Here is a 25162-nt window from a genome sequence, read left to right as displayed (position 1 = left end):
GCATGTTACCTATTGTGAGGAACTTGACTAACCAGTATGGCATAATAGAAAACAGTATTGTTAAGAACTGAAATTAGAATAAAGTTTGAATCCAGGCACCATCACTTCCCTTCAAAGCTTCATTTTTCCCATCTCTAAATTCAGGGCCAAAGGTTACCTCAAAGGGTTGTTTCAAGGATTAAAAATAAGGAAATTCATGAAAGTGCAATTCTTTAAAAAAACAAACAAAACCTTAGCAGTACTTAATCCAATTTTCATTTTTTGCCACTGCCTTTTTCAAACAAATTCACCCTCATTTCTACTTTCCCAAAGCTTCAAAATGGCTAGACAGCTCATGTCCCCTTGTTCTCGCTGCCCCCCACAAGAAACTGTTACAGAATCAAGCCACCACCAACTACATCTCACCAAATCAGAGACACCATCAGTTTGTGCTGCTGAAAAGGAAACACTGACAATTAAGCTATGACAGACTTACATTTGAAAGATGCATCCCAACTTCAAAATGAACAGAGTAAGAAAGAAGGTGTGCACTTCAGAAAGAGTGAAGCACAAACAATACCAGGCTCTGCCTATATGATCACCAAATTCCTGATGTGCAGAGAGGAAAAGAAGAGCGTGCCCGTCTGCTGTGATACCACCAGACCGAAGAGAAAAAGATGTATCTTACGTATGTAGAATGCTATTTATTATTACAAAAATGAAAAACAAAAACTGGCTTTCAAAAAGGTGTTATTTTAACTTTTTATATAGTCAATGTCTAAAAGCTTGACACTGCAAAGTAAGTATAACATGTACATTTCTTTTTTTTAATATCTTTTATTAATTTTTTACAGGGAGTAAGGGAGAGAGATAGAGAGCTAGAAACGTCGATGAGAAAGAAACATCGACCAGCTGCCTCTTGCACACCCCCTACCGGGGATGTGCCCGCAACCAATGTACATGCCCCCGACCGGAATCGAACCTGGGACCTTTCAGTCCGCAGACTGACGCTCTACCACTGAGCCAAACTGGTTTCGGCAACATGTACATTTCTTGTTCAAGGGAAGCTCAAATCTGAAGGAACCCCACCCTGCAAATAAAAGTTTCTCAATTTGATCCATAGCTTCCTGGTAATTTAAACTTCCAAGAAAATTATGTCTGATAGTGGTCTTTTTTAAGACTTTAATGTACATAAAAAATCACCAGAGAGACTTGTCAAAATGCAGATTCTGATTCAATAGGTCTGGGGTAGAGTCTGAGGTGTTACATTTTTATTCCCGTGTGATGATGATGATGCTATTGGCCCATGGACTTTGAGGAGCAAGATTTCATAAAGTTTACAATGCGTTTTTTAAATATATCACCTAGACATATGAATTAGACTTTTGGTGTTTTAATTACCCACATTTTGCAGATGAGAAAATTAAGATCCAGGTGAGACTTAAACCCCTGACTTCTATCTGCATATCACTGCACAAAGTTTTTAAAGTAGAACTGAATACCTAAAATAAATGCAGTGGAGTCTAGAAAAGCAAGTCATCAAGTTTTATGACCCAAATGAATTGCTAAGAGTGTGCCTGCATCCTCCAGGTCAGAAGGCAGAAAGGACTTCCCAAAATGTTTTTTCTAAAAATCTTTCTTCCAAGGTTAGAGAGATCTTCACCCTAACCCAACTTTACAGTGGCCTTTCTTATTTCCTGGGACCCATAAACCAGAAGGACAGAAACTATGAAGGACAGCCCTGGCCAGTGTAGCTCAATTGGTTGAGTATTATCCTACACACCGAAAGATTTCTGGTTTGATTCCCGATCAGGGAACAAGCCTAAGTAGTGGGCTCAGTCCCCAGTGGGGGGTATGCAGGAGGCAGCCAATCAATGATTCTCTCTCATCAATGATGTTTCTATCTCCCTCTCCCTTCCTCTCTGAAATCAATAAAAATATATTAAATAAATAAAATAACTTGACCCTGGCTTAACTGGTCTTCTGAGGTTTCCCATTCTGAAAACTGCTATCCTGAAATCCTGGCTCATAGCTATCTTCAATACCACCAAAAATTTACAGTATTAGGAACAAAATACTGCCGAGACCGGTTTGGCTCAATGGATAGAGCGTCAGCTTGGGGACTGAAGGGCCCCGGGTTCGATTCCAGTCAAGGGCCTGTACCTTGGTTGCGGGCATATCCCCAGTAGGGGGTGTGCAAGAGGCAGCTGATCGATGACTCTCTCGCATTGATGTTTCTAACTCTCTATCTCTCTCCCTTCCTCTCTGTACAAAATCAATAAAATATATTAAAAATAAAAAAAAAGAACAAAATACTGCTGTTGAATTCTTGTCAGCTGAAAGTACTCTTATCACGGAAGCCGTAACTAAATCCATTTGCACAGTCAAATGAATCTTAAAAGGCTAGACAAGAGTTAAATACCTTCATTCAAGTTGCAATCAGTAAACAACCTAACTGAAAATGGAAAACCACTGTACAATGAGTCGATTACTTGGGTTCTAAACCTCCTTTAATTGGAAAATTAATCAGAGACTGAATTGTCTGTTGTCAGTATCTGAGAATGACCACTAAGTACTTGTTCTGAGGTCTGTCTACACTCATTCGGTCATCAGAAATGATGTTTTCAGCTCTACGGAGACTCAAATGAGGCTTCTCCATGCCTTATGGAGGTAATGTTGGTACAGCTACCCAAAAAGAAAAAAGACCTGAGTGCTCTGACCCATAAACCACCCTTTACCCACCCTTTAGTACAATTAGCTATAAGCAGCAGATATTCTTTTTGGCCTCTACACTCAACACTTTGAAGGACAGGTTAGATTTTTTTTCTTTAAGTTCAACTTTTCCAAGAAGATACATGCATATCATGACAACCAAAAAGTGACTAAGGTTTCCATGACCAGAATTTTGGTCAAATGTCATCCTAACCAACAGGTAGAGCAAAAGCCAGGTTAGGTATAAGATCAACAGGATACAACCACAAAGCGAAAAAGTAGTCCACTCATCCTCAAGCATCCATTCACTAGTGAATGTGCCAATGTTGTAGCTTGCAGTCCTATGTCATCCTTTAGATCAGCGGCCCCCAACCTTTTGGACCTCGCAGACCACCAGTGGTCCCAGTCTACCGACCACTGATTGGCGACGGCTGCTTTAGATGGCACTCACATCAAAATATAGAGTATTTCATTACCCACAACCTTCCTCTGAGAAGAAGCTGGAACACAAATGTACAGAACTTTCATTTATCCTAATGCAAACCTCAGAACCTGAGTAGATTATCTGACTTGTTAGAGTACAATTTTCCAACCTCTGTCCTGAGGTCTTAACTTCCGGTGATAATATTTTAAGAGCTAAAAATCATCAACCAGGACAACAAAGGATGACAGTTGTCTTCATAAATACAAATTCAAGACACAATGCAAAAGATACAGCTTTGTCAAAGAATAATGAAACAATTGTTCAAAAAGAGAAAAACAGACAAAAATATTAATTCAATCCCAGATCTTTATCTTTCTCTTTATTTCAATTATTTTTCTACCTCATGCAAACCTCATAGTGACCCAGGCACATGCCACCTTGGATAATGCACAAGAATTAAAAACGGATCACGTAAATACCGAAACCGATTTGGCTCAGTGGATAGAGCATCAGCTTGCGGACTGAAAGGTCCCAGGTTCGATTCCGGTCAAGGGCATGTACCTTGGTTGCGGGCACGTCCCCTGTGTGGGGTGTGCAGGAGGCAGCTGATCAATGTTTCTAACTCTCTACCCCTCTCTCTTCCTCTCTGTTAAAAAAAAAAAAAAAAAAAATCAATAAAATATATTTAAAAAAAAAAACAAAAAAACAAACAAAAAAAACCAGCACGAAAGTCTTTAAAAAAACAACTGATCACACAAATAACCGGGATCCAATTTACGACAGTAACAACTTACCTACACACAAGACTCACTTGTCTTCTACAGTAAATAACTAAAAGTTATAGGCAGGAATAGATAGCACTTCCTATGAGAAATCTGGGTTCATGAGATAAAAATGTATGAGGACCAAAAAAAAAGTAAGCTAGATAAGGTGAAAGAAGAGAAGTAGTTAACACCATTCTTCCTATGGCACAATAGGCAAATGATCATTTTTGCCTGATCCATTCCCACATCCAACGGGTAGATCCTTTCTTCCCAAGCAGTCTCCTGGGAAGGTTCAAATTAAAAGTCTTTTCCTATCTGATCCACAAGCCACTAAATCTGACCTCCGTCTTTATGGCATCAAAAGACTGAAAAAACAATCAAGTCAGCTTTGGAATGGCTAGTTCTCAAGATTAAGACAAAAGCCCCAGCTTAGTTCCTTAACTTCCTAAGAGTTGTTATAAAAGATCCTCTTCTGGCTAAATTCCTCACACCAAACTTCTAAGTGCGGAGCTGAGAGAAAACCAAACTAGTCTCTTAAAGAAGTTCATTTCGGGTTTTTTCTGGTTTTTCTACGAATTAAAAGCTCTAGGTCATGTCAATGTCGGTTGAAGCAACACCTTAGATGTGCCTAGAATAAAGCTAACTCTGTGAAAACCTGGTTCTCTTCATGCCAACCAAGTCAACAATCATTCATTTAATATCACCAACATATTAAAGAATTGTACTTTGACACTTGAGGAAGCTGCACCAAAAACAAACTACTGTTACTCTAAAGAAGTTTCGAGTGGAATGGGGGAAATAGGACCAAGCCTCTGACACATAGCAACAGATATATGCCAATAAATATTGACAACAAATGCTATATGATAAAGATAGTTATGGAGGAAAAATTACTATGATTTGAAAGAAAAAATATTTCTTAAATTATTGCCAACAAGTACGATTAGACCAAAAAGACTTCAGGGAGAAAGAGCTTTAAAAATGTACAAAACAAATTGACCTGGGGGAAAAGGAGGGGAAACAGAGTCATGGGGCCTTTCATGGCCTTCCTATCACAGATGAGGAAGTCACAGATGAGGAAGACTCAAGTGTTTCCATCTTAAGACTTCTAGATCTGGAAAGTGGATGCCAGAGAAAGGGCTGGTTTCGAGAAAGGCTATCAAGGATGCCTGAGGAGGACTGCTTAGACTTAAGAGGGACAGGTAAGCTGGTCAATAGTGATAGAACACAAAAATCACAGATATAGAAATAACAGAATTTTTAATTTTTTAATTTCCTGACAGGCTGAGGGTGAGAAGTATAGCTGTTCAAAGAAGGTAAAAGATCATTCTATAATTAAAACCTAGCTAGCAAAACAAGAATGATCCTACATAGCTGATCCATTTTAAGGGTTCTTGGGTGCTGACAAATCACTGCTCTCCAATCACTACTGACAAGTTTCTTTTTTCAAATTCCTACACGTGTGTACTTTTGTTGTTTTAAACTAAAAATGGTATTTTCTGGTAGACCAATGAATTGAAATCTAGATTCCAGTTCCTACCTCACATTACTATCAATGTGTCCCCCAAAAAATATCATTTGTCTATGTTTAATAGTTTGGTTTACATCCCCTATTAATTTTAGTAAGTGTTTTTATAATACCCTTCAATTAGTGCTGTGAATATCTAAGGAAACTAAACAGGCATGTTTTGTTTTGGGGGTTAAAAAAAGAGAGATATAGGAACAAGTTCCTCAAGCCAACTTACAAATCCTCCTTTTCTTAGACAGGAATCTCCCGGGGATGAGCTCAACACATACTCCACCATGCTAACGCCTAGTCCCCCACTCTCCGACCGTGGGGACAGTACAGAATTGACCTCACTGTTCACATGGAAACTCTGACCAGGTCTTCTCTGCACCATGATTGGCTGGGAAACTGAATGATCTACAAAAAAGATACACAAGCATGATACAGTGCAGCCAGAGGCTCAAACAAATTATGAGTGATGTCTCAGGGATAAACCAATGACTGGGAATCAGGAAACCTGCTATGGCCAGTTGAGCCAAAACCTCCTATTGTGTTTTTCCCTAAGAATAATATACTAAATAACTAAGAAAACAGAACACACCCCTCATATATCCAGGATAGCAGAGCAATATAGCAGTTCACATAACTGGTTTTCCTAGCTAAGTGAATAAATATGTTTGCTCCTTTCAAGTGGCAGAATTTCTTTTTAATGTATTTTATTGGTGATATTACTAAAACAAAATATGGTTTTACTGCCCTTTTTAAACATAATTTGATTTTTCTGATGACTTGCTGTTATCTGAGGATCCATTCTTATACTGTGCTATAACAGCATGTCAGCTTTTAGATTTTCTGACTCCTTCCTCCCTGTGATCTATCATTTCTTTCTGCTGTCAGTGTGTCTGCCTCTTCAAGGGTAATCTGTCAGAAGAGCATCTGTGCCCAGTGACTTGATTTGGCCTCATCCACATTCACAGATAGATCATCCCATACACGTTATGCAGGGGGGAAGAGGGGGAAAAGAAGCATGACTTCAAAAGGCAGGCATGGATTTTCTAGTTCCAAGTATGCTGACAGCAGTACAGAACAAGAAGTTATAGCTGAAATTATGGTCATTTCAAAAAAGACCATTCCCCTGTGGCTAGCACTTCAATAAAATACTGAAGATTTGATTTTGCTTATTTATGTTTTAATAAATTATATCACATAAGCTCCTTCATAGTAATTATATTACAGGACAGGACACTGCTTGACATGCTTATGTCACTGATGTACAATTTATGACTTGCCAATTGCTGAGGAAAGGAGCTCTAAGACAGGCATAAATCACAGTACAGATGCTAGATCTAGATTACCTGATGTTCCCCAGGCACTGTCTCGCCATTGATCACCCAGGAATATTCCTTTTGGTCCATCTTTGCTGGATTCATCTGTTTCCCAAAACTTTTTACCTGGCAAGAGCTGCTGCAAATTAAAAATAATAGACGCTTTTAAAGAATTCATAAAGGATGAAAGTACAGCAGTCAACACTTTCTTTTAGACAAGGGTACTGAAGATGCTCATGTGCCCTGGAAGTTTGTAATCAGTGTTCTGGCTACACAGATTGTGGTAGAACACTATTGTACATTTGGCAAAAGTCTCAGAGAGGTCTATGGCAAGGGTAGCAGGTTGGGGAGGGCCCTGCACAGATCAGGCCATTACAATAGATGCTCAGCTTAAATATCTAGGATTTTTCACTTAACCTATGCCAAGATTTTTTAATGGGGGGGAAGGGGACTCATATTAGACCTATGAGCTAACTGCTTGCTAAGAAGTTTCTTACTGAAAAAAGAAAAATGCCTACAACTAACTACTAAAACACTTTAGCCTACATGTGTACTAACTAACCATACAAAGTTACTGGCAAAATCCACCTCCTTTATAAACCGAGATTCTGTTAACGAAAAAATTTTCATCACCAGAAAGAAAAAAAACCTTCCTAATCACATCATTAACCTATTCCAAAATTTTGGAAAGACAGAACAGTTGTCTTTCCCCATTACTGGAAGAGAAATAAAATCTCCGATCCTCAATTAATTTTAACAATACTAAGTAATACCATTAAAGTGACTTCACAAAACATTCTATACTTCGTAGAAATGCGGGCATCACTGGCCATAAACTTACAATGTGAGAACTTTAACTTCAACCAAATAAATGTAAAGTAGCATTCAAGCAAAACACAGTACAGTTTTACACAAGAGCAAAGCATTCGTGACCAGAGTTACAAAATAAAATTCCACTAGAATGCCATCACTCTTCTTTCTGGTCATCAGCTTTACTTACTAAAATGTCCCTCTTTAATTCCTCTAATTATGTTTTCATTTCAGCTCCTACTAGTCAGACAAGAAACTCAGGTGTTTGAGACAGTACTTAATCACTGCTCTTGAGCCTAAATGAGCACACCTGGACAGTTGAATTTCTCAGGCAGGGGTCCTCAAACTTTTTAAAGTGGGGGCCAGATCACGGTCCCTCAGAGAGCTGGAGGGCCGGACTATATGAACTACTAATTCCTACTGTAACACCTCGGCTGCGCTCACTGCCCAAAAAACCTGGCGGGCCGGATCAGACTCCTCTGCGGGCCGCATGTGGCCCGCGGGCCGTAGTTTGAAGACGCCTGTCTCAGAGGTAGACAGTTAAAAACCAGGAAGCATAAAACGTTTGCTTTCCTCCTATCTTTCCGATTAAAACCCATAACCCAATGATAATGGAGGAATAACTCAACTTTGCCCTCACTAAAATAAATCTCAACTTTCAAACAGAAATTCTATTAATACGTTCTCAGCATAACTTAAATCTAGCTAATCTAGCTCTATAAATCTGATAGACATGGGCTACTACCTCCTACCTACACCAAGGCAGTTTCCCATACTCTTCTCTTCAGGTCCTAATTTATTCCTAAGCCAACAAGATCATGACAGAATACAGGTTTGGGTCTGGCATTTTAATACACAGAAGCATAGATTTGCTTGAAGATACGCAAGTTATAAGCAGTCAATTCCTAGTGAGCCCCTTGGGTTCATTCTTAGGGGGAAACAAAGAAAGAACTGATCTGTTAACTTGAGATTTGGGAAGCAGGGGAGGAACAAACAAGAGAAAGAGCCCAGATCATAGCTAAGTAGTGGAATAAGGAAGCCTTAGACCAGACAACTTTGATGTGTGTCCTAAGACAAATCATTGAACTATCCTGGGTGCCTCATTCCCTTTGTACTGATAAAGGAAATATTTTCCAAGTTGTTGGGATGATTATAAGTTTTGTTGATGAGTGCCTAGTACAATGCCTGTCACAAAGTAGGTTCTCAATAAATGTATTCAATGGTATTACATCAAGGCGAATAGCTGTAAATCATGGAAGTGACACTGAAAATTAATGAGAACTACTCAAGCACAATTCAAGAATTCTTGTTTTTAAACAACTTCTCCTTTTAGTCTCAAAAATGCCCCCTCAGAAGATTACAAACAGAATTTACTTCCCTATTGGTTGTCCCTTTCCAACTAACATTTTTCTTTTTCTCCTCCATTTTGTAGGGAGTGGGAGCAAACAGAAGTCCCCATCAACTTCTCTGTACCAGAAGAATGCCTGTATCTCATTAGTTGGTTTATTTGTGGAAAGAGAGAAAATGTGATGAAAAAATATATATATATATATAAATATATTCATATTATATATATATATATATATATATATATTCATATATATTCATTCATTCATATATATTCATTCATTATAGTGCTCATCCCTCTCTACACAAATTGCAAAATCTTTATCCAAAGCTCAAGGAAAAGATTCTGTAAGTGCCAAACTCCATGTGCAAAATAATGTAATCTATCCATAGTCTGTCAAATTGCTTACTGAGGGTAGCAGTCCTTGAACTCAAGACTTCAAAAATGGCTTCTGAAATCCTGTCATCTTTCACTGTTGCTTGCCAGGCTGTCATAACACTAAGCTAGCAAAAGCAGGTGAACATATAAACAAGGCTGTTTCCAGATGAAATTTTTTCCAAGGAAACAACTATACTAGTACAACACAGAAAGGTATTAAAAAGTGAAGATTCTATTTCAAAGTAGGGATAAATGCAACAAATCTCATAGAAACACACATCAAAACTCATGACCCTAGTCAGACACCAAGAGGCCATATATCCCACTATTAACGATTGGTATAAATATAAATCCTAAGCTAATGCTAGGAACAGCCCCAAAAGTACTAGAACTCCTTATGCTTTGGCATAGTGGCAACAAGAAGATCCAATTGTTATTATCAATGAAAACAGCAGGCACTGATAAGGCAAGTCTGTAGGAGATAAAGAAAAAGGAGGTGGGAGAGAGGATGGCAGCATGCTGATTCTGGGAGAAAAAAGGTAGAAATTATGGGGTGCAAGAGTCCCCTGCAAGTAGAAAGGAAAGGAAAAGTACTGCACCAAAGTACTTGAGCAAAAACAGAAGCAACTTCTTCAGAGTTTCTGGCTCTCACATAGAACCTAATATTTACTTCTTTTCTCCAAAACATACCCATCCCTACTCCTCATGTGTGTGGTTAGCAGATCTGAAATGATTCTTCTGGTAATCTCCTTCCCTTTACTGTGGGCTAGACCTTGTGACTTTGCTTCTAAGAAATAGCATAAGGCAAAAGTGATAGGTTGTCTCTCAAGATTGTTATAAAAAACTACCAGTTTTGCTTCTCCTTCTTACCCTCTTACATCTATCTTGCATGCTCCCTTTGATGAAGCTAGCTGCTGGAACCACGAGAAGTCATTGGACATCAATTCATTATGAATTGAGGCTCTCAGTCCAATAACGTGTAAAGAACTTAATCCTGACATCAGTTATGTGAGTGAGCTTGGAGGCAAACTTTTCCCCAATTGACTTTAAGATGGCTGCAGCTCACAAGAGGTTCTTCCAAAGCGATGATTGCGTTCTTGACCTCCAGAAAGGTGAGGCTTACACTGTGTTGTTTTAAGCCCCTAAATTTTGGGGTAATTTGTAATGTAGCAATAGGTTACAGATACGGTTGTAAATATATAGTGCTTTTTTATATTCAAAATACTTCCTTAAGAGTCTGGCTTCAATTCAAGAAGCACTTCTTGTTCTAGTTCTAATATCCAAAATCCAAGTACTACTTTTGAATTTGGAAAAAATTATATCCATTCCATTTCATGTTCTCCCTATCAGACCTTGTTTTAAAAATGAATGACTTTTTAAAATTCTCCTAAGTCAAATCAACTCAGAGACATTAAGCTCACTGAGAATTAGTAGCAATCACATATTCAAGAGTCAACTAAAATACATTACTGCTCAAATGTGATCATAGTAAAAAGAGCTAACCATAATCTACTGAATTATACAGCAAAGTGATGCTGAATATCCAGCTGTTATTTCAAATTCAGCAGCAATTTTCTGGAGGTAATGCCATCCACAGCACGGGCTAAAAATCCTAGGATTCACCAACCCACTGGCATAAATGCCAGGAGCTGCCAAACCTTCACTTAAACCACACCTCCAATTCAATCACCAAAAACTGAAGTACAACTAGTGGATGGGAAGAGAGTCACTGCTTACTCCATCAAGAACTTCGAAATAAATACTGCGCTTTGACAGAACAAAAAAGATCACAGCAGAGGTTTACTAACTTCACTTTAAAAAAATATTAGGTAATAAGATTAAAAGATTTGACAATTCTAAAAGAAGATAGTGGGAATTAGGAATTGGTCCAACAAAAGCAAAGGAGACCCAGGGAGTCAGATATAGGCATTATTATCCAGTTGGCATGTTGAGACATATGATGCACAAACAATTCTATCCTTATAAAAAGCAATTAATGCAACAGGCTATACAGTAGCTTGACCACAGCAGCTACTAAAAACAACCAAGTAACTTCCCTGGTTCAAAATCTGCTTACCAAGCAAACTTTTTGTAAGAACTTGGTTTCCTCCTGTAGCCAAGCATGCTGAGCACTGGATGCAATCCTCCTGTTCACTTCAGAGTTTACTTCTCCTTATAAATTAGTAAATTACATCATGGTTTTGGGGGGGTTTTTTGGTTTTTTGGTGTGTTTTTTTACATTAGTCTCCTGTAGTTCTGGTTAGTGTGTGTTAACTTCATAATCCAATCATCTATGATTTTCGGATCTAAAGCCCTTTCAAGATCTATTAAGAACCAAGACTTGGGAGAGCCTACATCGTCCCCAGCAACACAAGGACCTTGTACTCTTCTTTGTTATTATCCCATTAAATTATCCGAATTACCCCTGTTTTCAAACCCTTGGGAGAAACACACACTGTTATCCCAGCTTAAACTATAGGTTTGTAAAAGACTTAAGACATAAAGCAAGCTTAGTCATGAGGCTTCTGGAGAACAAATCAGAAATCAAGCATAGGTTTACAAATACTGCTATCTGCTTGGGAAACCTCTAAAATTTTATTAAAAACACTTTTTATTTTATCATGTAACAAAAAGACACTACACAAAGCCACAGTTGCATAATCAATCATCACATTAACTCCTACTAAGATCCCTTTAAGCAGAGGTAGAGACAATTAAGAGCTGAGAATGTCAAGAACTCTAGGCTTCTTATTTTAAGACTAATATAGTGCTCGCTTCGGCAGCACATATACTTATTTTAAGACTAATATAGTGGTAAAGCACACATGTGCTCTAAAATCATTTTTTTAAACGGTTTTAAATCCCAACTGTGTGAGTTTAACCCCTCTAAGCCTCAGTTTTCTCATCTATAAAATGAACTGTTATGAACATTAAATGAGATAGTGTATAATGTATAATGCTAAACACAGAGTAACCATCCAAAAAATTAGCTGCTATTATTATTTAAAAAACCAAACTAATACTTTGTTCTTTTAATAATTCTGATAAAACTACTGACTGGCAGATGAAATGCTCCCATGTGCCCAGCACAGCATCACCCACCCACTTCAGTGCAAATCCCATGAAATTGAGAGCCCTCACAAAACACATGGTTCAAGAAGAACCATGACTAAAGCTTTGCAGAAACTAAGAGGCAGGATGATTATTATTAAGATTGGGTGCTTTGACCATACCATCACTAATATTTGCATAGGGAAGTATCAATGAAGTTTTCAGATGGTCTCAACACTAAATGCACATTTAACAAGTACTCTGCTCAAGAGGCATAAAATATCAGGCCACTGCTTATATACTCAACTTAAATTGCATAGAGCTATCCCTCAGCAGAAATGTGGCTTCTCAAGGAATACTAATCACAGGAATGCTACAACCCTGCAGGCATGCCGAGGTCTGATCATGTTATGGCAATTCAAACTTCCAAAACAAGCTTCCTTTCATTGGAGTGTAGCCAATCATCAAGTCAAATACCTGATATTTTAACTAGCTGGTAAGATACAGACCACCACCCCCATTTTTAATTTTAGTAAATATCTCATTACATTAAAAGAATTTTATATTAACTCAGAAAAAGGAGAGCTCAGAACTGAGTGAAATAGTTTTACTGGTTTGTGCTGACAATCACATGTTCTAGTCATAGCACTGATGTGTGAAAATTTTCAGAAATCCCTTCTCAAAATCTTATTGTCCTTAGGGGATTTACCTAGCCATCCATATCAAAGAGGGTTGTTATGAAATCAAGTAAGATAGTATACAAAGTGCTTTCACAAATACTACGAACTACACTCAAATAATTATTAAAGCTTTAACCAAAACCAGTTTAAATGTAAAAGTATTATTTAGCCTGGCTGGTGTGGCTCAGTGGTTGAGCATCAACCCATAAACCAAGTGGTCACAGGATTGATTCCTGGTCAGGGCACAAGCCCAGGTTGAGGTGCTGATCCCCAGTAGGGAGTGTGCAAGAGACAGCCAATCTATGTTTGTATCTCTTTATCCCTTACCCTTCCTCTTTCTAAAATCAATAAAAACATTTTTTAAAGTATAATTTACAAAGCTTAAAGAAAAGGTATATCCATTCAATGTCACAATTCTTTTTATACCAGAAAATATATACATTAAAAATCATGTTCATTCCTGAGAATTTATCTCAATGACAAAAAAAAAAAAAAAAAAATCAAAAGAAAAAAATCTACATTCAACCTATGAAAGCAAAAAAACTGGGAGCAAAGTAAATGTTTCAATAGACAGCTGCTAAGTTCTATGTAAGCTCATTCCTTGACCAGTCCTATCTCAGGTTATTATTCCTTTCTCCATCTGCAGTGGATTGGAAAGTTTAACATTCTGTATCGTACTATTAGTGTGTTTACTCTAAAATGCTCTGTAATTGTGTCAGTTTGATTCTTGGTAGGTTTTTATTTTTAATCATTTCTTTCAGGACAAAGAAGTCTTTTAATACTTTCATTATTCCAGTAGTGGCTAATGCAGGCTGTTCAAGTAATAGTTTTCACACTTTTAAAAACTGGGGGGATGGAAGGGATGGGGGATGGAGGGGAGATTGAGAGTGAGAAGATAGTGAAAAGGGCTTTCCACAAAGAGCAAAGCAGGTGTCCACCAATAAAAAAGGCTGGTACTGACATAGGAAAGGAGTAAGCAGGTGAAAAAGCACAACTAGTCCAGTCGCCAGTGAGTCTTTATGGAACACTGATAAGTTGGGCTCTAATCCATTAGGGAATAACATCATAAGAACTATTTTTTAAAAATTAATCTGACATTTCTCCGTAAAATGGGGTATGGGAAAGCATTTGTATGCTGGGAGGCTAAGCAAAGAGGTCACTATAGTAATCTAGGCAAAAATGGTTAGAGAAGAGACCTATAGAAATGGGGGCAAGGAACCGCTGCTTAGATGCCTCTCTGTTTTCAAAGCATCCTATCCTCTAGTATAGAGTCTATACTAAAAGCCTAATATGCTGCATCCAGTAATCCTTTCAACCAATCAAAGCATAATATGCTAATGATATGTTAAGGCTGTTCAATTGCTCGCTATGACGTGCACTGACCACTAAGGGGCAGAAAGTCAACCAGTTGACCAGTTGCTATGAGGTGCACTGACCACCAGGGGGTAGATGCTCCAACTGGTAGGTTAGCTTGCTGCTGGGGTCCAGCCTATCAGGACTGAGGAAGACAGGCTGGATATGCCCTGGAGCCCTCCCACGGTCCCTCCCCGGCCTCAAATGTGCACAGCCTGGCCTGCACCCTCTCGCAATCAGGTATGTTGGAGAGCCAGCCAGTTTCGGCTCTATCCTGCAGACCAGGCTGAGGGACCCCACTGGTGCATGAATTCGTGCACCGGGCCTCTGGTTAAAAAATAAACCTATGTAATTTCAAAAGTGAAGACTCGTAGCTCATTACAATAATTAAGAATAAAGTTTCTAAGTATACATAAGCCTATCATTGAAGTTCTTTTAATCAGCAATTGATTCTGTAGAATCAACTAAGTGCAAAGACTAGGATGAAAAACAAGATAGAAATATGTAAGAAGATGGTGTTGCAAGTTTCAATTTACAAGTCCAATGGTAAAGTGTTAAGGTTGTCCTGAAGGTCCACTGTGGGTTGTGGGAGTCAAAAAAAAAAAAAAAAAAGAAATTAAACAAGAAAAATTTAGTAGCTCTTCAATTTTAGAACCACAAATTAGATAAAATTGCAAACAGTTCTTCAACTGATGATTATAGTGAGAATGCATTCTACTCAAAGGAGCACAGGGGTTTCCCAGTGTTCTTTACCACACAGAGAACACATTCATTGTTAACAAATTTATCCTTAAAAAGAAACACAAAAATGACATTGGCTGTACTTTCATAAAACATGCTCTTCAAAAAAAATCAGTTACTGTTAGCATCTCAATTTCCATGTTATTTTGTGATAAATTAGCCTATGGCAAATTCCATAGTAATCCTTTCTCCACTGCTAAATCCACTGAAAATAAAATTTTCTTTATACCTTCCTAGTTCAAGTTATTGGAACACAGCCAAAAGAAACTTCTTCATAAAATTTGACAGATAGCAAACTACCGTTTTTTCGGACCATAAGACGCACTTTTTTCCCCCCAGAAGTGGGGGGGAAAAGTCCCTGCGTCTTATGGTCCAAATATAGTCTACACATATACTTTAAAAAAAAAGTTTTTTTACTTGCCCGGCTCTGTGTGGTCTCTGTGTGCTTGCCCAGCTCTAAAATGGTTCTAAATGCTGCTGTTTACTTTACAGGGTTGATTACATGTGTTTATGACTGTGATGTTGGGTTTTAATGCACATAAAATATTTTAGGACACTATTTGTTTCAGAATCTTTTTTTCTTCATTTCCCTTCTCTAAAAACTAGTGCGTCTTATGGTCCAGAGCGTCTTATGGCCCGAAAAATACGGTATGTTCAAAATATGAAGAAATGCCCAGTGACCCAGGCTTTTTCTTCAGGGTATACGAAAAGCATGTAAGTAAACAGAGGACTATGTCACCTCTGCTATTTACCTATACATAAAGCCATTTGTTTTCATGTATGTTTAAGCGAATGGTTTGGTCTATACCAGAACTACATTCATGTTATACTACATCTAGACTTTAATAGTTATATAAACGATTTTTGTTACAGTACCTGAGAGCCCAGTGCACAAAAGATAAGCTTCCAGATTACTTAAGAAACCTGCAAAGCTCACAAAACCATGAGAACATCTAGATTGTTTCATGACTCAAATCCAGTCAGCCTCAGAGTATTTTTTTATTCAATTGGCAAGGATCTCAGTATGCCATATATGGACAAGCATTCCAGGAGATGAATATTTCATAGATATGGCTACTATATATGTATTGGTAAGACCAATACAAAATAAACTTCTACATGCTTTGTTATAAGAACCACAGAATGCATTCATTAACCAAGAGACAATGAATTAAACTTTGGTTCTCTGGTTTTTCATCAATAAAATAACAATATATGAGAATTATACACAACATAGTCTAGCACATGCTTAAACAAGAAATAGAACAGAAATAATTTCAGTCTTTTAAATACTCTTATGTCTGGTAGTATATATGTAATAAGGATATTTCCATACCCCAGCAAATAGCCCAGAGAAAGTGTCCTATTGATCTGTAATAAACAAAAGTAATTATCTAATAGTTCAAAAATATAAAAATTTGCAGAGAAAGTTGAATAAATATTTTTCAGTTAAATCTGTTTCTCATCCTCCCCTTTCAAATACCCCTTATCCCTGAGGGTAAAAAAATATTCTGAACAGAGCATACAAATACTTTCAGAATTGGACTATAGTCCCTTGAGGAGAGGGCAATTCCAACTTCTGAAATAAAGAGAAAATAAAGAGGAATCCATGCTTAGAAAAAGGTATTTACTGGTATAAGTTTCACTCAAAACAATGTATTAGGCATCCATTATTTACAAAGTACATTATTAGCTAAAGCCCCTGCTCTCAGCAAACTTAAGTGCAATAAAATAGAAAATATTTACACAAATCATTATGTATAAAATAAACTAGAGCCATAAGAATTATACAAATAAGTTGCTATTTGAATTCATTTCCATAGCTTCTGGTTGGTGAGAGCAAGAAAGCTTTTATTAAAAAGGGTACAGCTGGCTCACGCGGCATGGCTTGGTAGCTGAGCGTTGAACTATGAACCAGGAGGTCATGGTTTGATTCCCAGTCAGGGCACCTGCCCAGGTTGTGGGCTTGGTCCCAGGTGGGGCATGCAGGAGTTAGACTATCAATGATTTTGTCATCATTGACATTTCCCTCTCTCTACCTCTCCCTTCCTCTCTGAAATCAATTAAAAAAAAAAAATTTTTTTGAAGGGTACATCTGTAATACTTTCAACAATAAAGATAAATTTAAAATGATAAAAATTAATTAATAATTAAAAGACAAGTTTTATAGAGGAACTGATAATTAAGGCTGGATTTTGAATAATGGGTAGACTTTGGACATGTAAAAATTCAGGTTTTGGATTGAGATCTGCATTCAAACAACTGCCTCATGATCACGTTAACTTCTCTAATCACTTTTGCCTGGTCTATATAACAAGGCATCATAATATTGAAGGACCACACTGAAAATAGTAATGGATATAAAATGATGAGCATAGTACACGGAAAATTACATATGCTCAACATACTGCAGCTATTATTTCTGAGCCTAATGAAATAAAACTTAGTCAATCCAACAGCTTGACACTTATGACCTTAGCTAGAATCACGTGATCTTAGGACTAATTTTCCTCATGTAAAAAAAATGGTACTAATATCTCACAAAAACCTATTGGGAGATTGACAGAGGTAATGAAATTAACAGCAAGGTGTCTCAAAAGTGTTAATGTTTTATTTTAGTTATTTAGGATTACCTCTACTCATATAAAGTATACTTTTTGTGAAAACATTTTAGCAAAAGGGGAATCAAAGGGGAGAAATTAAATGAAGACAGATTACACAGTATGTGGATGTTATATTCTGCTTCAAAGGAGCATGTTTTGTCACAAACCTTCCAAGACAGCTCAAAATATACAGTGGTAAGTCTGCCTGGTGCCCAGACTCCCCATTGCAGGATAGAAGACAGATATTGGAATGAGTGGGGTTCCACACAGGTCTCAAAGTGACAGGACAGAACCAGGAAACAGGTTCCAAATGTCACTTGTACCCACCTTCTCGGGGTTAGAAAGCACCTTCTTATCTAATTCTTCAAAAGTCCAATCCCCAAACTATTAGAATATCCCAGGAACTTTTCCAAATACGACTCATGAAGAGGTCACTTCACCTCTTACCCACAGTCATTAATCTAATACAGAAAAATTATTAAGTAAAATGGCATTCCTCCAGTTAACGTGGCGTGGCTATGTTTTCTCTAAACATTTCATTTTAATAGCACGATGTCAAAAATGCCCCAACAACTAAATGACACTGTAGGAAAAGGGCCTCTGGATCCATCTGCAGCATGGTTGGCTTTTGATGGAAACAGCTGATGAATTATCCCAAGAAAAACTGAACGTAGGGAGGAGGGAAAAGGATATAGGAACAAAGAACTGTGGGCATGTGCCAGCAGCATGGTGGAAACCCCCCCTCGCACCCCAAACCAGGTGCCTGCCTCAGACAGATGGGAAGGTGGAGGCAACTTGAAAAGGCCTAACCCCATTTTTTTTTTTAAATGGCCCAATGGGAGACATATGAGGAAACAGGTGACCCCATAGTACTCAGCCAATGAGAACCTGGAAGAGGGACTGAATAAATGGGCTGTGTTCGCTGCCCCAGGTGTGCCTGTGCACCCTGACAGATACCCGCTCTCGAGGATGTGTTAAATGTCTCGTTTTTGCCATATTTGTCTCCAAGTCTGTTATTTGAATTTGAACAGGTGAGCATTCTCACAGTATTATACAAAGTTATGGAAGTAAAGCAGCTTTTAGCATTACTATCTGTACTCAAAAGCTACATTTTGGGGGGAAAAGGATTTGTTACACTGCTTGGTCAGATATCTCTATATTAATACACGACAAGGTGCTATCACTTTTTCCTCCCTTCTGTAAGAAAAGTTGTAGGATCTTGCTGGCGGACAATATCCTTTCCAAAATTCAATCCTGAGATACTCCATTATGGAGTCACCTTAGTTATTCTGACACTCTGCAAGGAACCGACAGTGTGAAGCAGGACTACAGGACTGGGAAGTACTTTTGGCTACCCAAAAGCCTCCAATTCTCTGAGCCCTTCTGTTTGCCATGATGGAAAGATATGGGAGGAATTTAACAGACTTCGTATCCACAATACGCTCTCCCTTGTCTTGATTTCAGAATTACCAAGCCACGAGCCCTAAGGACAGCCGATGTCTTAGGCAGCTGCAGACTGGTGAATGCGTCTCAGAGAATACAATGAAGTTAGAACCCTCTACACTATAAGGGCAAAAAGGCATCTTTTAGATGTCCTATGGAATATCCTAGAAAAAGGAGAACTATTCCTGTTTTTGATTTGTTTTCTTTATTGAATTTATTGGGCTGGCATTGGTTTCAAGTGTACAACTCGACAGCACATTGTAGGCTCACTGCCCAAAGTCAAGTCTCTTCCCGCCACCATTTATCCCCTTCGGATAATCAACCATACCAACTGCCTGTGTCAATTGATGTGTTTTTTGTGTGTGTGTTTTTTTGTTTTGTTTTGTTTTGTTTTGTTTTGTTTTTTTGGGGGGGGTTTGTTGTGTGTGTGTTTGATCCCTTCATCTTTTTCACCCAGCCCCCTGAGAGAGAGCTGTAGGATTGTTTTATGTATTTATTTATAAGTCTATTTCTATTTTATTTATTTTGTTTGCTGGATTCCACAAATAAGTGAAATCATATGGAATTTGTCTTTCTCTCTTGGCTTATTTTACTTAGGTCCATCCAGGCTATCACAAAACATAAGATTCCCTTCATTTTGACAGCAGAGTTTTTATCCACTTATCTACAGATGGACATTGGGCTGCTTCCAAACTTGGCTATTGTAAATAATGCTGCAATGAACCCAGGGATGATATAGTCTTCCAAATTAGTGTTTCAGGTTTCATCAGCTATATCCCCAGAAGTGGAATCTCTGAGTCATAAGTCAACTCCATTTTTAATTTTCTGAGGTAACTCCATACTGTTTTCCACGATATACCAATATACATTCCCACCAAGTGCCTAAGAGTTCCCTATTTTCCACATCCTCACCAACACTTGTTTACTGATTTATTAATGATAGATATCCTGTCAGGAGTGAGGTATTATCTCACTATGGTTTTAATTTGCATTTCTCTGATGATTAGTTACATTGAGCATCTTTTCATACATTTATTGGCCATCTGTATGTCCTCTTTGGAGATGTGTCTATTCAAGTCTTTTACAGTTTTTTAATTGGACTGTTTTCTCTGTTTTGAGTTGTACAAGTTTTTTACTTTTTAACATATTTTTATTGATTTCAGAGAGGAAGAGGGAGAGAGGTAGGAACATCAGTGATGAGAGAGAATCATTGATCGGCTGCCTCCTGCACACCCTTTACTGGGGATTGAGCCCACAACCCAGGCATGTGCCGCTGACCAGAATCGAACCCAGAACCCTTCAGTATGCAGGCCAATGATCTACCCACTGAGCCAAACCAGCTAGGCCTGTACAAGTTCTTCATAAATTTTGGATATGAACCCCCTCTCAAATACATCACTGGCAAATATGTTCTCCCATTCAGTGGGTTGTCTTTTTCATTTTGTTGGTTTCCTTTGCTGTGCAAAAGCTTTTGTCTTATGTGGTCCCATCTGTTTATTTTGTCTTTTGTTTTCCTTGTCCAAGGCGATTTACACACACACACACACACACACACACACACACACACACACATATATATTGCTATGGGAAATGTCAAAGGTTTTATTGTCTTTGTTTCCTTCTAGGATCTTTATGGTTTCATGACCTACATTTAAGACTTTAATCCATTTTGAATTTATTCTTGTGTATAGGATAAGAAGGTGGTCTAGTTTCAATTTTTTTGCATATATCTGTCCAATATTCTCAACACCGTTTATTAACTTGACTGTCTCTACCCCATTGTATGTTCTTGCCGCCTTTGTTAAATATTAATTAACGATGAAGACCTTTACTAGGAAAATTATCGGATACTCAAGAAATTAAAAGAAAACACAAATAAGTGGAAGCGCATACCATGTTCATAGATAGGAAGAATTAACATCATTTAAAACGTCCATATCAAAAGCAATCTATAGATTCGACAAAATTCTTATTAAAATACAATAGTATATCTCTCAGAACTAGAAAAATATTTCAAAAACTTATATGGAACCACGCAAGACCCCAAATTACCTCAGTAACCTTTAGGGGGGAAAAGAATAAAATTGGAAGAATGATGCTATCTAATATCTACTGCAAGGCCATAGTAATCAATACAGCATAGTCCTGACATAAAAATAGACATATAGGTCAATGAAACAGAATGGAGAGCCCAGAAATAAACTGTTTTGTATTTTTTTATTATTTATGAAACTTACTGAGGTGACATTGGTTAACATGAACATACAGGTTTCAGGTGTGTGTTGTTTTGTATATTTTTAAAAACAGATTGATGGGCAAAATCCAAGAATCTTAGATTGAAAGGATCCTGGGACACTATTTGTCCCACTTTGTCTTACAGATGGAAAAAAACAAAGTCCAAAAAAGATGAATGTCTGAGCCAAGGCTGGAAGCTGTGGCTTCAAAATTCTAAACCAGTAAGAACTCTTATCTCACCAAGTTATGCCTTTCGTTGGGTTATCAGCTCTCCAAATCACTATCACATTCCTCCCTCTACAAGTCATTCTGCTGTCTCACACTAATGGATAGAATCCCCATGGAATGTCCGATTAGAATCTGAAGCTTTATTTTAATTACCGGAGGCCTGATGCACGAAATTTGTGCAACAGTAAGTAGGCCTTACTTCTCGCCCAGCTGCCGGCACTGGCTTCCCTCAGGCAGCCCGGACCCGGGCTTCCCTCACAGCCCTGGCTTAGTCCAGAAGGTCATCCAGAAGGCCATCTGGTCTAATTAGCATATTGCACTTTTATTACATACTAGAAGCCCCGGTACAGGAAATTCATGCACAGGGAGGGTGGGTCCTTCAGCCCGGCCTGCACCCTCTCCAGTCCAGGACCCCTTCAAGGGATGTCGACTGCCTCTCGCAATCTGGGACCACTAGCTCCTAACTGCTCACCTACCTGCCTACCTGATGGCCCTAACTACCTTTGCCTGCCTGATCACTAACCACTTCTGCCTGCCTGCCTGATCATTCCTAACCGCCTCTGCCTCACCCTGCACCTGGGACCCAGGATTCCCTCCTCTGGTTGGTCGCATACACCAAGGACCCAGGCTGGCTTTGCCCAGGCACAGCCACTGGCACCCAAGACTGTAGCACATGTGTCAAACACAAGGCCTGCGGGCCAAATCCGTCCTGCCAGGCCTTGCAATGTGGCCCGCACAGCGCTGTCATCACTGCACTCCGCTGCGTTTCCATCACAATGACAGTTTATGACTGTTCAGTAAACCATTCGGCCCGCGATTTAGGCTGGATTTTAGATTTTGGCCCCTTCTCTGATTGAGTTCGACACCCCTACTGTAGAGCGTGCAGCTTGTTCCTCTCCCAGGCCATAGCCCCAGTCACTTGTGCCGGGGCCAGTGGGGCAGGTGGCTTGTAACTCTCCTGAGCCACAGCCTGACTGGTCCTCATTCCTCTACCTCCAGTGTTGAGTGTCTGAGCTGTTACTACGTGACAGCATGAGGGCATGATGACCATTTCCATATCAGCTGTTTATTATATAGGATACCTCTCTTTATTCTACTTTCAGGGAACACTTCAGTATTCATTATATACAGGCGCACTTTTCAGATTTCCATTCCCAGATGTCAAATTTGTCTATTATGTAGGTAAGTTTTTCTATGCTTCAGTATTCTAAAACGAATATGAAGGGCCACATCTAATCACATTCTGTTTCCCCCAGAAATAATCACTACTATCTTAACTTGAAGGCTGTCACATTTACCACATATAAGACATTAAGTAATATTAAAAAGAAAAAAGTCCTTTGTTTTTAAGTTAGAAAACCAATTACACAGAATAAAGTGCCTTTTCTGTCAAAGGCTCTCAAAGTACTTTCCAATTAGAACTGTTCTCCTCTTTACAAATCCATCTCTTTTTAGGACATGAACAGTAATAATGCTGCCCTCCTACAGGTGGAGCAAATAGGTCATGCAAGATAATAAACCAAACCAATGTAGAAGCAGAGCTCCAAAACCCAAAGGTTAGTGATCTCTTAAAACACTCAACTACTGCCTTCTCCTTTCATAGGTAAATAAAGGCTCAAATATGTGCCTTTAAACTTTTCAGCACTTTGACTTTGTCAAATGAAAGGGGCTAAACAAGCAGTGGAAGAAATATCTGAAAATAATTTATTGCTTAAGCCTAAAATATTTCCCTATCTTCCTTTTTATGCTGACATTCTAGAACAGTGGACCACCGGTGTTTCATGAAGTCTGAAAAGTTGGCGACCGCTATTCTAGAATAGGGGGCAATTAAAGCACTTGTTCTGAGTCTTTCAGCTAAGAGCTGTAATTCAGACAACCAGCAAAGTTTGAAGGAGATGTTTTAAGCCACTTCTTTAGCAAGATTTCTAAGACAGGCTCCAAATCTTGCAAAATGACACCAAGAGTCTACTAGTGGCTTTGATGGAAAAAATAAATAAATAACAAGAGTCAAGTAGCCTGAACGTTACTTCAATTACTTTTAATATAGCCAATTCTCTTTGAATTCTAAAGATTCCTACATTCTTGGATATATTAGGTCTAGTAATAATTAATGTCGTTTTCTAATACTTTTTTTAAATCGAATTTATTTAAACAATACAACAAAATTTAATCAACAACATAGTTGCCGTTGTTTTCTACTACTTGTGCCCAACGCTCAGGAAGCATTTTAATCCCTCTGTTGTAAAATTCTTGTGATTTTGATGCAAAAAATTCGGTCAATGCATTTTTGAGGCATTCTTCATTATTAAATTTTTTTCCAAGAAGAAAGTTTTGCAAAGAACAAAACAAATGGTAATCGCAAGGGGCAATATCAGGAGAATATGCAGGTTGAGGGAGAACTTCCCATTCCAACTGGCGCAGTTTTTCAGCAGTGATTCTTGCAGTATGCGGTCGTGCGTTATCGTGGTGAAGAATTACGCCCTTCCGATTAATCAGCGCGGGTTCTTTTTCTCTTAAAGCTTGGGCTAACCTTTCCAATTGGGCACTATACACTGCACTTGTAATGGTTTGGTTAGATGGTAAAAGTTCATAATGAAGAATTCCTTTAAAATTCCACCAAACACACAACATCACTTTTTTCGCATGCAAGTCAGGTTTTGGCGTGGGCTGCGGAGCCTCATTTTTGTCCAACCATTGAGGCCGCCTTTTCAAATTAACATACAGCACCCATTCTTCATCTCCGGTAACAATTTGCTCTAAAAACAGCAAACGGTTTTGACGAGAGAGGAGCGAACTGCAAATTGTGACTCTTTGATTACGGTTGTCGGTCAACTCATGAGGTATTTTCTCTAATGAAGTGTTCCTTTCCTTCTCTTTTCCTACTCCCCCACCCCATACAAATACACAGAAAATAACTGCAGCAAAAATATACCATGCCTAGTTTAAGTTCATGCAATGTACCTGAAATTTTAGAGTTTATATGGGTAAGGCTATATTTATACCAATCCCACCCCACCCCCCCAGATAGATGTTTTATTGCTTAAAGGGAAGAAAATTTAATAAAGTTAAACTAGAAGCTGTGCTTTTAAAACAAAAAATTATTATAAACATTATCTTCATTTCTCTTATACTAGAGGCCCGGTGCACAAAATTCGTGCAGGGGGTGGGGAGGTGTCCCTCAGCCCATCCTGCACCCTCTCCAATCTGGAACCCCCCGAGGGACGTTAAACTGCCCATCGGGATCAGGTCTAAACAGGCAGTCGGACATCCCTCTCACAATCCAGGACTGCTGGCTCCCAACTGCTCGCCTGCCTGCCTTCCTGATTGCCCCTACCCACTTCTGTCTGCCAGCCTGACCACCCCTAACTGCCCTACCCTACAGGATTGACTGACTCCAATTGCCCTTCCTTGCAGACTCAGTGCCTTCCAACTGCGCGCCCACCCCCCCGCCCCGCTGGCCATCTTGTGTCCACATAGGGGCAGGATCTTTGACCACATGGGGCAGCCATCTTGTGTGTTGGAGTGATGGTCAATCTGCATATTACTCTTATTAGATAGGATAGAGGCCTGGTGCATGGGTG

General features: G+C 38.7%; 1 protein-coding gene across 30 annotated transcripts in view; it reads right to left on the bottom strand.

Moving 5' to 3' along the window:
- The window catches only part of PUM1 (pumilio RNA binding family member 1), a 119380-nt gene that overhangs the window by 61910 nt on the left and 32308 nt on the right, over positions 1-25162 (bottom strand). For 17 of the 30 annotated variants that reach the window (XR_006742226.1, XM_036446627.2, XM_036446637.2 and 14 more), the window contains 2 exons: positions 6742-6850; positions 5625-5803 (listed from right to left, as the gene is read on the bottom strand). The exons of 5 other annotated variants lie outside the window; for them this stretch is intronic. Coding sequence is in view for 24 of the 25 variants with exons in the window: in XM_036446627.2 (XP_036302520.1) it covers positions 5625-5803; positions 6742-6850 (288 nt within the window). In the remaining variant the exon portion in view is untranslated. Of the gene's footprint in view, positions 1-5624; positions 5804-6741; positions 6851-9278; positions 9300-25162 lie in introns of those variants that run through there. 8 more of the 30 variants (XM_036446628.2, XM_045584935.1, XM_036446646.1 and 5 more) reach the window with 5 other exon arrangements.

The sequence above is a fragment of the Pipistrellus kuhlii genome, unplaced genomic scaffold (assembly GCF_014108245.1).
Source record: "Pipistrellus kuhlii isolate mPipKuh1 unplaced genomic scaffold, mPipKuh1.p scaffold_m20_p_2, whole genome shotgun sequence".
In the NCBI taxonomy this organism is placed as follows: domain Eukaryota; kingdom Metazoa; phylum Chordata; class Mammalia; order Chiroptera; family Vespertilionidae; genus Pipistrellus; species Pipistrellus kuhlii.
This window is presented reverse-complemented; position numbering and strand designations above follow the sequence as displayed.